The sequence below is a fragment of the Physeter macrocephalus genome, chromosome 1, assembly GCF_002837175.3.
Source record: "Physeter macrocephalus isolate SW-GA chromosome 1, ASM283717v5, whole genome shotgun sequence".
NCBI lineage: Eukaryota > Metazoa > Chordata > Mammalia > Artiodactyla > Physeteridae > Physeter > Physeter macrocephalus.
Window position 1 is genome coordinate 93447485 of NC_041214.2, and position 14137 is coordinate 93461621.

General features: G+C 38.7%; 1 protein-coding gene across 1 annotated transcript in view; it reads right to left on the reverse strand.

The window, feature by feature from the left end:
- STXBP5L (syntaxin binding protein 5L) overlaps window positions 1-14137 on the reverse strand; it is a 387732-nt gene that overhangs the window by 295866 nt on the left and 77729 nt on the right. The window contains exon 4 of the mRNA XM_024120465.2: window positions 2689-2770. Coding sequence (XP_023976233.1) covers window positions 2689-2770 — 82 coding nt within the window. The remainder of the gene's footprint in view (window positions 1-2688; window positions 2771-14137) is intronic.

Here is a 14137-nt window from a genome sequence, read left to right on the forward strand (position 1 = left end):
CTAAGATCCTTTTTATACAAAGCCTCCAAATAAAAATGAATCCTACTTCAAATACAATAGGATGGGTTCTACCTATTAGTATGGCAGACACCATATGGACAGAAAATTAGCTGCCATGTATGACTTCATATACATATTTTAAACTATTTATTTTACTGAGTAAAGTAAGATCATCTTAAACTATGTCAGAACTTTTGCCATTATGAGTTTCCCAGCAAAAAAAACGTCAATGCTTGCCCTATGTCAGAGCCTGAAGCTACTCTAGAGTATTGAATGTGTTCTGTAAAAGTGATCTTGCACAATTATGGTAGTCCTGAGATACCTAAAATTCTTTTCATACTTTACAAAGTACTTGGTTACAAGTAACCTTTCACAGTTTATTAAATCAATCACAGATATAAAAATGATCAACCATGTAGATGTTAGGAAGAACTATATTGAAATTCCTAGAATTTACTTCTTTAGGAATTAGAGGAAAGAAGAATATAGGAATCTAAATGCCCTTCCATAACAATTCCTACGACAAACATATGCTCATGTAGCCTATGATGGTTCTCTTGATATTATATACTTATGATTTTAGTCTCAAAGAAAAATAACTTTTAAAACAATAATCATAATCAGAGAGTATAACCATTAAAATGTTTTAAAATGTGTACAAATTGCATATTTGTATATAAACATGTAAATACACATATTCAAAGAGGTATACATTGATATATACATTTTAAAATGAACTCATAGATAATTACATTCATGCAATAAAATGTATCCTACACGTGCCTTGAGGATTTTTGTGTTTGTCTGCTTTTTTTGTAAACTGTTCTCAAGTGTTCTACATATTCAAATTAGAAAATTATTAGGACTGCTTGGACGTACTTGATGAACTACAATTTTTTTTTTGAGATATAGAATAGTGATCTCATTTCTCAGGAAAGTGGAAACTCATTTGGGATAGGGTGAAAATAGACTATGATATATGAAATTAATAAAACATTCTCTACAGTAAATAGTTATGTGTTATACAAAAGATATAATATGCCAGTGTAATAGCTGAATAAATCTAAGAAGGAAGTCAGTATTAATAATTCTATGATAAAACTAGGAGATAACTTAGCATTTGAGGGAAGTGAACAGAACTACTGAACAGCACCAAAAGAAATATAAGACACATGAAAGTAAGCACATCGGCAGGGTGTCTAGGGGTCATTTACAAAAGCAAATCCGTAAGAAGCACTACTAATGAAGATCTGTGAAGAGATTAAAAACTGAATAAAAACACAGGTCAAGAGGTCAGAAGCTGGGAAGTTTGGAAAAAGGTACAGAAGTTGAGTATAAGGCAGATCAAGGTGAGCAGTTTAGGATAGACAATGTAAACACTGGAAAGATGTTGAAGGCTTGCCTTTATTTCTTCTTAGTTATGTAACAGCACAGAGGCAAACTTATGGCCTTGAAGACAATTCTCAGAGGACAGTACACAGAGAAAATCACCTGGAAACAATTTATACCTGCCAGTAAACATCCATGCAGAAGGCAACTAGGAGCTATAGAGTAACACTGAGACTTCAAAAGGGTTGTCAGTCTAGATACTAAAGACTAGTTATTACGATAAAATATTTTTTTAATGTTTCCCCTGCTCTTCCTTATTTCCCTCTCTCATTTTGGTACCCCACAGTAAGTATGCCTATAACATGAAATATGCTAGGCTGGTCAACAAGGACAATCTCACAGCCTTCTGAGAAAGATTTTTGAGCTAAGAGAGGTAAAAAGTGGACATTTCCCAATATCACAAATTTTTCATGCCTCAGGTATCTCTGGTATAAAGTTATATGAAACATTTCACCCATGTTTATGAGTAAAAGTTCTTAGAATATATATATGCAAATATATAGAGATACTGAATAAAAGATCATCATTCATGCCACAAGAAACAACCAGTGATACCTCTTTTTTTTTTCTTTCGACACACTAAGTTCAATCTCCTAAATGCCCAAATTTGGTATGGCATAAACTCTGAAAACATTTTTGCACTGACTGGATCACTTAACATAAAAGAGTTCAAAAGACTCAAGGATCCATTGTAAAAATATGAGTCAAGAAGGCCTTAAGTAGCCTTCAACTACTGGAAGATCTGCAAACTTTCTGAGCTTTACAAACTTTGTCTTTAGGGAGTTCCTCATCACCATAGGTCTATAAAAATAGGAGTAGGGTAGGCAGCCAATTGTTATAAAGCTATGCATATGTATACCAACAAATGAATATGGAGATATATACAGACAAAGAAGCCCAAAGTAAATAACTGAAAAGATTATTTAATGGAAGACAAAGACAAAACATGAAAATTAATGCTGGATTAGAAAACAAATTGGTGGGAGAAGAGTGTGTAGAGGGAGAGTTTAATGGTCAGTGTAGCAATCAAAGGATTTTAGTAATTTTTTAAAAACCATTTAAACAATCTATAAATTATACTACGCAATCACAATAACAGGATCTTCTGGTACATACAAAATTTTTCCTTTAAAATTTAATAAACTGACAAATACAGGAGTACGGTCTTTTATGAAAAATGTGACCAAACACAATATTGCATACGTATATATCTTTAAGCATGTAGAAAAATATTAAAAAGATTACACAATGTGTGTGTGTTTGTGTGTGTGAGATAGAAATATCTAAGAAAATCCTTACCTCATTGATCAAGAATTGGAGCTGCAGAACAGCTGCACCACTTTCATGTTGACAATAACAATCAACGCCAGGTCTCCCAAGTCTAAAATAATAAAAGTCAAGGATTCTAACATTTTAATTAGCATTAATATTAATGTGTAAAGAAAAAACTAACTTACTTACCAACTGACATTTGGCTTACTAGTTATCTTTATTTTTGTAAATAAAGAGTTGAAAAATCTCGGTCTTAGTTGATGGAAATTACATTATATAGCACTGTTTGTCAGCAAAATGGCCGGATAAAATGTCCCTCATACATAATCAACCCCCCTCAAGAACAATAATTTTGCATCTACACTCACAGACAAAAGTGCCTTCACAGGAGCTTCAGAATCCAGGTTGGAGATTGTGAAACCCTGGTGCAATCCAACAATGAAGAGAGCCATTTTGAGAAGCCAGGCTTGTACTTAGGCAGCTGACTCACTGACTGTGGTCTCAGCTATAGAAACAGAAATAGCTCTGTACCCCTGAGAACTTAGCTACAGCTCCATCTGGCTCTGGGTCTGTCACCAGCATATGCCACATTTCAAGGGACCCAAAGGAGTCACACTCATTCATGTATCAGGTAATAGGCATAATAAAGAACTTAAAGAACTTGTTCCTGGCTATAGAACAGGAAGTGACCTTTGAACCAGCTCCAGCCTCACTAGGCTGCGGTGTGGGAACCCCTGAAGGTAAGCCCCTGGAAGTAAGGTACACTCCATCAGACTATGGATTCTGAAACGGCCTGTAACAGGGCTCCAGCAAGTCCCAGCCACAGTCTAGGAACAATCATGCTGGCAAAGGAACCCTATAGGAAACACGCTTGTCTGTACCCTCTAAGATCCTAAAAGGGGTTTATACTCAGCTCAAGCTCCCTCACTGCCAGAGTCTTCTAGAATTTCTGCTTGCACAAAGACCAGGCAGGAGACACTCCTGTCTCTGCCCCCTGGAGTTCCTGAAAAGGCCCTGTATGTGACTCCAGCTTCCTCATAACTACAGTCTGCCAGTCTACAGCAGTCCTGAGGGTCCAAGGTCTCAGTAGGAAACACCCCTGGCTGCAACCTTGGAGATCTGAAAGGGCCCTACACTGAGTCCTAGCCTCTCCCAACTGCAGGCTGTGAACAGTTCTGCTGCCACAGGCACCCAACAGGACACACTCCTGTCTGCACTGCCAGAGATCCTGAAAGGGCCTAATACTCCCAACCACAATCCACAAGCAGTCCTGGCACAGGGACCTGTCAGAAGACATAACTGCACTCCAAGAGATCCTGAAAGGGCCCTATACTCAACTCCAGCCCCTCTGGCCACAGTCAGGGACCAATTCAGCCCATCCAGTGATCTGGAGGAAGACATACCCATCCATGACTGCAGAGCAAATCTTGGCTGGGGAATCTGAAACAGCATTGAGGCTCAGTTCCAGCACCTCTCAGCCACAGTCCAGGGTCAGTCCTGTCCATCCAGGGACCCATCCAGTGACCAGGCAGCAGTCCACCCAAGATCTGGCAGGAGCCACACCCACCATTTACCTGGTAATAGGCTTGCTATCTGGGGACCCATACATGGACCCTAAAGCAGACCCCTGTCCCAGTCCCACACTACTGAACAAGGTACTGCAGGTAGTCATATCTACCTGGGGACTGGAAGGGATCCACACCAGCATAAGACCCAGTATCAAGCCCACAAAACATAGATGCTACTGCAGAACAAGCAAAAGCCTCACAAGTGGCTCCAATGCAGCACAACTGCAATTATGGAAGTAATCCTATCAGCTCTGGAAACAAACAGAAGGTCTTTATCTTCTGAAACCAGTCTGTAAAGACTGGAAGAGGTGTTTGCTTCACAAATGCACAGACACTAATGTAAGGCTATATAGACAACAAAGAATTATGCAAATATGACACCACCAAAGGAAAGTAAGAGAGCTCCAGCAACTGACCCCAAAGAAATGGAAATTTATGATTTCCCTGACAAAGAATGTAAAATCATCATCTTAAACTGTATGAAATGCAAGAAAACACAGATATACAACTGAGCAAAATCAGGAAAACAATTCACGAACAAAATGCATTTAAGAAAGAAATGAAGAGATCACGATGGTGGAGTAGGACATTGGTCTCACCTCCCCCAATGAATGCATCAAAAACAGATCTATGCGTGGGGCAACTCTAGCTGAAAACAAACTAGAGACTGGCAGAAAGGCTCTTTTACAACCAAGGCTATAAAGAAAGACCCACGTGGAGCTGGGTAGGAAGGGAGGAGAGGGGATCAGGCTGGGACCAGTTCTTGTAGCAGGAAACAGAGAAGAGGAAGGCGGTATCACAGGTTGGGAGATCCTCCCTGGGGACTGAGGGGTTTTAACTACATATTGGGCACCCCAGCCATTGGGTTGGACATCAGGTAGATGAGTCCCCTGAGCAGGTTTAAAAACCAGTGGGATATACCAGAGAGTTGAAAGAAACTGAGACTCCACTCACGCATGCTTGCTTACTCCCAGGAACAAGGTGGAGAAAGTAGGCTGAAAACGCCCCAGGGTTCTGGCCAGTTTCCCACTACTGCCCCAGTGCACCCCAGTCTGCACCTGGAGACTGCTGCAGCCCCTCTTGCTCCAGCACATCTCTCCACTAGGGCAAAGGCTGCCACTGCTAAGGAATAACATACTTGAAGGTGATGGAGCTGGTGTGCTACCAGCCCTGAATCTGAACAGGGTGAGGGCGGCCATTGCTGGTGTGTGGGGAGGAAGCAGTTTGGGAGCAGCCTGGGGCTCTGACTCCTGTATGGGAACCAACCCAGTAGGCACCCTGGCTCACAGCAGGCAGTTGCTCCAGCTCCTCTTGCTCCAGAACTGCTCTCCGCTAGGCTGAAGGTACACACACGTGGAGGAAGCAGAGCCAGCTAGGGCCAGGCCCTGCTTCTAAACAGGTCAAGGGAGGATGTTTCTGGTGAACACATGAAGGCAGCAGATCAGAAATGGCCTGGGGCTCCGACTGGCTTGCTGGGACCATACCAGAGCATACCCCAGCCCCACTGGGGGCTGCTCAAGCCTCTCTTCCTCTTATGTTCCCTTCCACTGGGGTGGAGGTGCCAACACCGGGGGCAGGAGAGAGTGCACACTTACAGGGAATGGAACCAGCTCCAATCGACACATGGGACTTCAGCTCCAGCATCTTGGGCCCCAAACCCACTCCCATAGGGTGGTGACAGCCACTGAGCATAGAAGAAACCCAGGCTCACACCTGGCTCTGGCTCTAGCCCCTCCACCTCCACCCCTGCCTCCCGGCAAGGTGGTAGCTGCCAGCATACCCAAAGGGAAGATGTGACCTGTGCTCACTTCAGATTAGCAATCCCAAGAAAGCCACTGAGCATGTGAAGACTGCATGGGGATGCTGTCACACAGGACACCCCTGCAAGACTGAAATAGGTCAATGTTTCACCCAGTTTTGTAAAGACAAAGAAAGTTAAGCAAAATGAGAAGACAAAGGAATTTGTTTCAAGCAAAAGAACAAGAAACAAAGCCCTGAAAAAACAACAAATGAAACAGATAAATAATTTGCCAGATAAAGAGTTCAAAGCATTAGTAATAAGAATGCTAACTGAACGTGGGAAGAGAATAGATGAACACACTGAGAATTTTAACAAGGAACTAGAAAATATAAAAAAGAACCAGTCAGAGAAAAAGAATATAATAACTGGAATGAAAAACATACTAGAAGGATTTAACAGCAGACTAGGTGATGAAGAAGAATGCATAAGCAATCTGTAAGATAGAATAATGGAAATCACCCAATCATAACAGCAAAAAGAAAAATAAATTTTAAAAGGCAAGGAGAGTTTAAGGGATCACTGAGGCAACATCAAGCATACTAACATTTGCATTATAGGGGTTCAAGGAGTGACAGAGAAAGGGGTTGAAAATGTGTTTGATGAAATTATGGCTAAAAAATTTTCAAGCCCAAAGAAGGAAACAGACATCCAGATATAGGAAACACAGAGGAGGGTCCCAAACAAAATGAACTGAAGAGACCCACACCAAGAGATATCATAATTAAAATGGAAAAAGTTAAAGATAAAGAGAGAATTCTAAAGGCAGCAAATGAAAAACAGAGTCACAAGGGAATGCCCATAAGGCTATCAGCTGATTATTCTACAGATTTTGCAGGCCAGAAGGGAGTGGCATGATATATTTAAAGTGCTGAAAGGGGAAACCTACAACCTGGGATACTCTGTCCCACAAGATTATCATTCATAAATGAAGGAAAGAAAAAAATTTCTCAGACAAGCAAAAACTAAAAGAGTTCATCAATACTAATTAAATTGACTCTAAAAGAAATGTTAAAGCATCTTCCCTAAACGGAAAAGAAATGGCTAAAAGAAGTAAGAATTTATAGGAAAGGAAAAATCCCACTAGTAAAGGCAAATATATAGTAAAGACTGTAGATCAACCACTTAAATAAGCTAATGTGAAGATTAAAAGACAAAAATTGTAAAATCAACTATAACTACAATAAACAGTTAAGGGATAAATATGAAGAAGTAAAATATGACATCAAAAACAAAAAACATGGGGGAGGGGAGTAAAAAATGTAGATCTTTTAGAATGTGTTTAAACTTAAATGACTACTGCTTTGGAAGAAGTAGACATAGTTATAGGTCAACATATATAAACTCCATGTTAACCACAAATCAAAACCATACAATAGGCAATAGGTACACAAAAACTAGAGAGAAAGGAACACAAGCATACCCCCCCACACACACACACACAAAACCATCAAACCACAGGGGAAGAAATTAAAATAAGAAGAAAATAACAGAGAAGAACAAAAACAACAACAAACAAGTAACAAAAAAACAGTAACAAAATGGAAATAAGTACATACCAATCAATGCTCTCTTTATATGTCAATGGATTAAATGCTCAAATCAAAAGATATAAGGTGCTGATTGTATTAAAAAAAAACCCAGGACACATCTATATCCTAGCTATAAGAGACTCACTTCAAAGCTAAAGGCACCCAGACTAAAAGCGAGGGAATAGAAAATGATATTTCATGCAAACGACAGGAAAGATGGAGTAGCAATACTCTCATCAGACAAAATCAACTACAAAAGAAAAAGAAGGGCATCATATAATGATAAAGGGATCAATACAAGTAGAGGATATAACACACGTTAGCATATATACAGCTAATACAGGAGCACATAAGTAAATGAAGCAAATTTTAACAGATATAAAGGGAGAAATTAACAATAATACAATAATAGTAGGATACTTTAACATCCCCTTACATCAATAAACAGATTATACAGAAAAAAAATTAAGAAACAGTAGTCTTAAATGACACATTAGACCAACTGGACTTAATAGGTATCTAAAGGACTCTACATCACCAAACAGCAGACTACACATTCTTTTCAAGGGTGCATGGAATGTTGTCCAGGACATATTACATGCTATGCCACAAAACATGTTTAAACAAATTTAAAAGGATAAAAAGACATCAAGCATTTTTTCTGAAAAAAAAACAAACAAACTAGAAACTAATACAAAACTAGAAATCAATAACAGAAAAAAAAATGAGTAAAAAAAAAAATGGAGACTAAACAACATGCAACTAAAAAGCCAACAGATCAATGAAGAAATCGTAAAATACCTCAAGACAAATAAAACTAAAAATGCAACTTTCCAAAATCTATGGGACACACACACACACAAAAACCGTTTTAAGAGGGAAGTTTGGGGCTTCCCTGGTGGCGCAGTGGTTGGGAGTCCGCCTGCCAATACAGGGGATACAGGTTCGTGACCCGGTCCAGGAAGATCCCACGTGCCGCGGAGCAGCTGGGCCCGTGAGCCATGGCCGCTGAGCCTGCACGTCCGGAGCCTGTGCTCCGCAACAGGAGAGGCCACAACAGTGAGAGGCCCGCGAACAGCAAAACAAAAAAAAAAAAACAAAAAAAACAAAACAAAACAAAAAAAGGGACGTTTACAGTGATATAGGCCTTCATCAAGAAATCAGAAAAATCTCAAATGAACAACCTAACCTACCATCTGAAAGAATTTAAAAAAATAAAGGAACAAACAAAGCTCAAAGTCAGGAAAAGGAAGGAAATAATAAAGATCAGAAAGGAAATAAATAAAATAGTGACCCCCTCACAAAAAACCCAGAAAATCAATAAAACCAAGAACTGATTTTTTGAAAAGATAAACAAAATTGATAAGTTTATAGCTAGGCTTATCAAGAAAAAAAAAGATCCAAATTAACAACATAAGAAATAAGAGAATTTATAATTGCTATCACAAAGGTACAAAAAAAATAAGAGAATATACAAACAATTATATGCCAATAAATTGAACAACCTAGATAAAATAAATAAATTCTTAGAACCATAATCTTCCAAGACTGATTCAGGAAGAGACAGACAATCTGAACAAACTATCACTAGTAGTGAAATTGAATTTATAATTTTTAAAAGCTCCCAGCAAGCAAGACTCCAGGACCAAACCACTTCACCAGGAAATTCTACCAAACATAAAAAGAAGAATTAATATCAATACCTGTCCTTCACAAACTATTCCAAAATAGTCAAGAAGAGGGAACACTTCCAAATTCACTCTAATGAGGTTATTGTTATCCTAATACCTAAACCAAATACACTGCAAAAAAAAAAAAAAGAAAGAAAGAAAGAAAGAAAATTACAAAGGACGGAGACAAGATGGTGGAGTAGAGGGACATGAGCTCACTGCTCTTATGAAAACACCAAAATCACAACTAACTGTTAAACAACTATTGACAAAAAACAAAAGAAAATAAACAAAAAAAGCTGGAACCTACCAAAAAAATCCCCTATATCCAAAGACAAAGAAGAAGTCACAATGAGACAGAAAGAGTGGTGCAAATGCTATAAAATCAAATCCCATACCCACCAGGTGGGCGACCTACAAACTGGAAAATAATTATACCACAGAAGTGAAAGTTCTGAGCCCCACATCAGGCTCCCCAGCCTGGGGGTCTGGCAATGGTGGCAATGGGAGGAGAAGCCCCCAGAGAATCTGGCATTGAAGGCCACCAGGGCTGGATCACAGGAATTCCAGGACTGGGGGAAACACAAACACCACTCTTGGAGGGTGCACGGAAGGTATCGTGTGCATCAGAATGCATGGAAAAAGCAGTGATCTCATAAAAGACTGTGCCAGAGCTATCTGCTGGTATTGGAGGGTCTCCTGTGGAGGTGGGAGAAGACTGTGCTCATTACAGGGACAAAGACACTGGCGGCGGCAGTTCTTGAGAATACTCATTGGTGTGAGTCCTCCTGGAGACTGTCATTTTCTTAACAACTGGCCCCACCTTACAGCCTGCAGGCTCCTGTGCTGGGATGCCTCAGGCCAAACAACCAACAAGATGGGAAAACAGCTCCACCCATCAGCAGACAGGGTGCATAAAGTCCTCCTGAACCCACAGCCCTCTAGACACACCTCTTGGCACAGCCCTACCCACCAGAGGGACAGGACACAGCTCCACCCACCAGTGGGCAAGAACAAGTGTCCTGCACAAGCCTCTTAGACAGCCTCATCCACCAGGGAGCAGACAGCAGAAGAAAGAAAAACTACAGCCCTGCAGCCAATGTAAAGGAAACCACAATCACAGAAAGTTAGACAAAATGATATATGGCAGAGGAATAAGTCCCAGATGAAGAAACAAGATAAAACCCCAGAACAACAACAAAGCAAGGTGGAGATAGGCAATCTACCCAAAAAAGGATTCACTATAATAACAGTAAAGATGATCCAAGATCTCAGAAAGAGAGTAGAGGCACAGATTGAGAAGACACAAGAAATGTTTTGAAAAGATCTAAAAGAACTAAAGAACAAACAGAGATGAACAACACAATAGCTGAAATGAAATATACACTAGAAGGAATCAATAACAGAATAACTGAAGCAGAACAGATAAGTGAACTGGAAGACAGAGTGGTGGAAATCACTGCTGCAGAACAGAATAAAGAAAAAAGAATGAAAAGAAACAAGGACAGTCTAAGAGACTTCTGGGACAACATAAAATGCACCAACATTTGCATTATAGGGGTCCCAGAGGGAGAAGAGAGAGAAAAAGGCCCTCAGAAAATATTTAAAGAGATAACAGATGAAAACTTCCCTGACATGCGAAAGGAAACAGTCACCCAAGCCCAAGAAGCGCAGTGAGTCACAGGCAGGATAAACCCAAGGAAGAACATGCCGAGACACAAAGTAATCAAATTACAAAAATTAAAGACAAAGAAAAAATATTAAAAGCAACAAGGGAAAAGCAACGAATAACTTACAAGGAATCCCCACAAGGTTGTCAGCTGTTTCTCAGGAGACGCTCTGCAGGCCAGAGGGGAGTGGCACGATATATTTAAAGTGATGAAAGGAAAGAACCTACAACCCAGAATACTCTACCCAGCAAGGCTCTCATTCAGATTCGACAGAGAAATGAAAGCTTTATAGAAAAGCAAAAGCTAAGAGAATTCAGCACCACCAGAACAGCTCTGCAACAGATGCTTAAGGAAATTCTCTATAGGGAAAAGAAGAGACCAAAACGAGACACAAAAAAATTACAAATGGAAAACCTCTCTGGTAAAGAAAAACACACAGTAAAGGTAGCAAATCATCCATAAACAAATATGATATCAAAACCAGCATTTGTGAGAAGAGGAGAGCACAAATGCAAGATATTGAAAATGCATTTGAAATCAAAAGACCAGCAACGTAAAACAATATTGTTTCTATATAGACTGATATCAAAACCTCATGGTAAAAACAAAAAACAAAAACACCTCATGGTAACCCCAAACCAAAAAATCTACAATAGATACACACACACAAAAGAAAAAGAAACCCAAACACAATGTTAAAGTTAGTCATCAAATCACAATAGAAGAGAACAAAAGAGTAAGGGAAGAAAAAAGACCTACAAAAGCAAATCCTAAACAATTAACAAAATGGCAATAAGAACATACATATAAGTAATTACCTTAAACGTAAATGGATTAAATGCTCCAATCAAAAGACATATACTTGCTGAATGGATACAAACACAGGACCTGTATATATGCTGTCTACAAGAGACAAACTTCAGATCTAGGGACACATACAGACTGAAAGTGAGGGGATGGAAAGGTATTCCATAAAAATGGAAATCAAAAGAAAGCCAGAGTAGCAACACTCATATAAGACAAAAAGACATTAAAATAAAGACTGAAACAAGAGAAAAAGAAGGACACTACATAAAAATCAAGGGATCAATCCAGGAAGAGGATATAACAGTGGAAAATATATATGCACCCAACATAGGAGCACCTCAATATATAAGGCAAATGCTAACAGCCATAAAAGGAGAAATCAACAGTAACACAATAATAGTGGGGGACTTTAACACCCCACTTTTATCAATGGACAGATCATCCAGAAAGAAAACCAATAAGGAAACAAAGGCCTTAAATGACATGTTAGACCAGATGGACTTAACTGATAGTTATAGAGCATTCCATCCAAAAGCAGCAGAATACACATTCTTTTCGAATGCACATGGAACGTTGTTCAGGATAGATCACATGCTGGGCCACAAAGCAAGCCTTGGAAAATTTAAGAAAACTGAAATCATACCAAGCATTTTTACTGACCACAATGCTATGAGATTAAATATCAACTACAATTTTAAAAAATTGTAAAAAACAAAGCACGTGGAGGCTGAATATGCTACTGAAAAACCAATGGATCACTGAAGAAATCAAAGAAGAAATCAAAAAATATACCTAGAGACAAATGAAAATGAAAGCATGAGGATCCAAAACCTATGGGACACAACAAAAGCAGTTCTAAGAGGGAAGTTTACAGCAATACAATCTTACCTAAGGAAACAAGGAAAATCTCAAATGAACAACCTAACCTTACACCAGAACCAACTAGAGAAAGAAGAACAAACAAAACCCAAAGTTAGTAGAAGAAAAGAAATCATAAGGATCAGAGGAGAAATAAATGAAATAGAGACAAAGAAAACAACAGAAAAGATCAATGAAACTAAAAGCTGGTTCTTCGAGAAGATAAACAAAATTGATAAACCTTTAGCCAAATTCATGAAGATAAAAAGGGAGAGGGCTCAAATCAATAAAATGAGAAATGAAAAAGAAGTTAAAATGGACACCACAGAAATACAAAGCATCCTAAGAGACTACTACAAGCAACTATATGCCAACAAAATGGACAACCTAGAAGAAATGAACAAATTCTTAGAAAGCCACAACCTTCCAAGACTGAACCAGGAAGAAATAGAAAATATGAACAGACCGATCACAAGTACTGAAATTGAAACTGTGATTTAAAAACTCCTAGCAAACAAAAGACCAGGACCATATGGCTTCACAGCTGAATCTAACAATACATTAAAAGGATCATACGCCATGATCAAGTGAGATTTATCCCAGAGATGCAAGGGTTTTTCAATATCTGCAAAGCCATTAGTGTGATACACCACATCAACAAATTAAAGAATAAAAACCATATGATCATCTCAATAGATGCAGAAAAAGATTTTAACAAAATCTTTTATGATTCATGATAAAAACTCTCCAGAAAGTGGGCACTGAGGAACATATCTCAACATAATAAAGGCCATATATGACAAAACTGCAGCTAACATCACAGTCAAAGGCAAAAAGCTATAAGCATTTTACCTAAGTTCAGGAACAAGAGAAGGATGTCCACTCTTACCACCTTTATTCAACATAGTTTTAGAAGTCCTAGCCATGGCAATCAGAGAAGAAAAATAAAAGGAATCCAAATTGGAAAAGAAGTAAAACTGTCACTGTTTGCAGATGACATGATCCTATACATAGAAAATCCCAAAGTAGCTACCAAAAAACTACTAGAGCTCATCAATGAATTCTGTAAAGTTGCAGGATACAAAATTAATACACAGAAATCTGTTGCATTTTTATAAAGTAACAATAAAATATCAGATAGAGAAATTAAGGAAACACTCCCATTTACCACTGCATAAAAAAGAATAAAATACCTAGGAATAAACTTACCTAAGGAGGCAAAAGACCTGTACACTGAAAACTATAAGATGCTGATGAAAGAAATCGAAGATGACACAGATGGAAAGATATCCATGTTCTTGGATTGGAAGAGTCAACATTGTGAAAATAACTACACTACCCAAGGCAATGAACATATTCAATGCAATCCCTATCAAATTACCAGTGACATTTTTTACAGAACTGGAACAAAAAATCTTAAAATTTGTATGGAGACACAAAAGAGCCCAAATAACCAAAGCAAACTTGAGAAAGAAAAACGGAACTGGAGGAATCAGCTCCCTTGACTTCAGACTACACTACAAAGCTACAGTCATCACAACAGTATGGTGCTGGCACAAAACTGAAATATAGA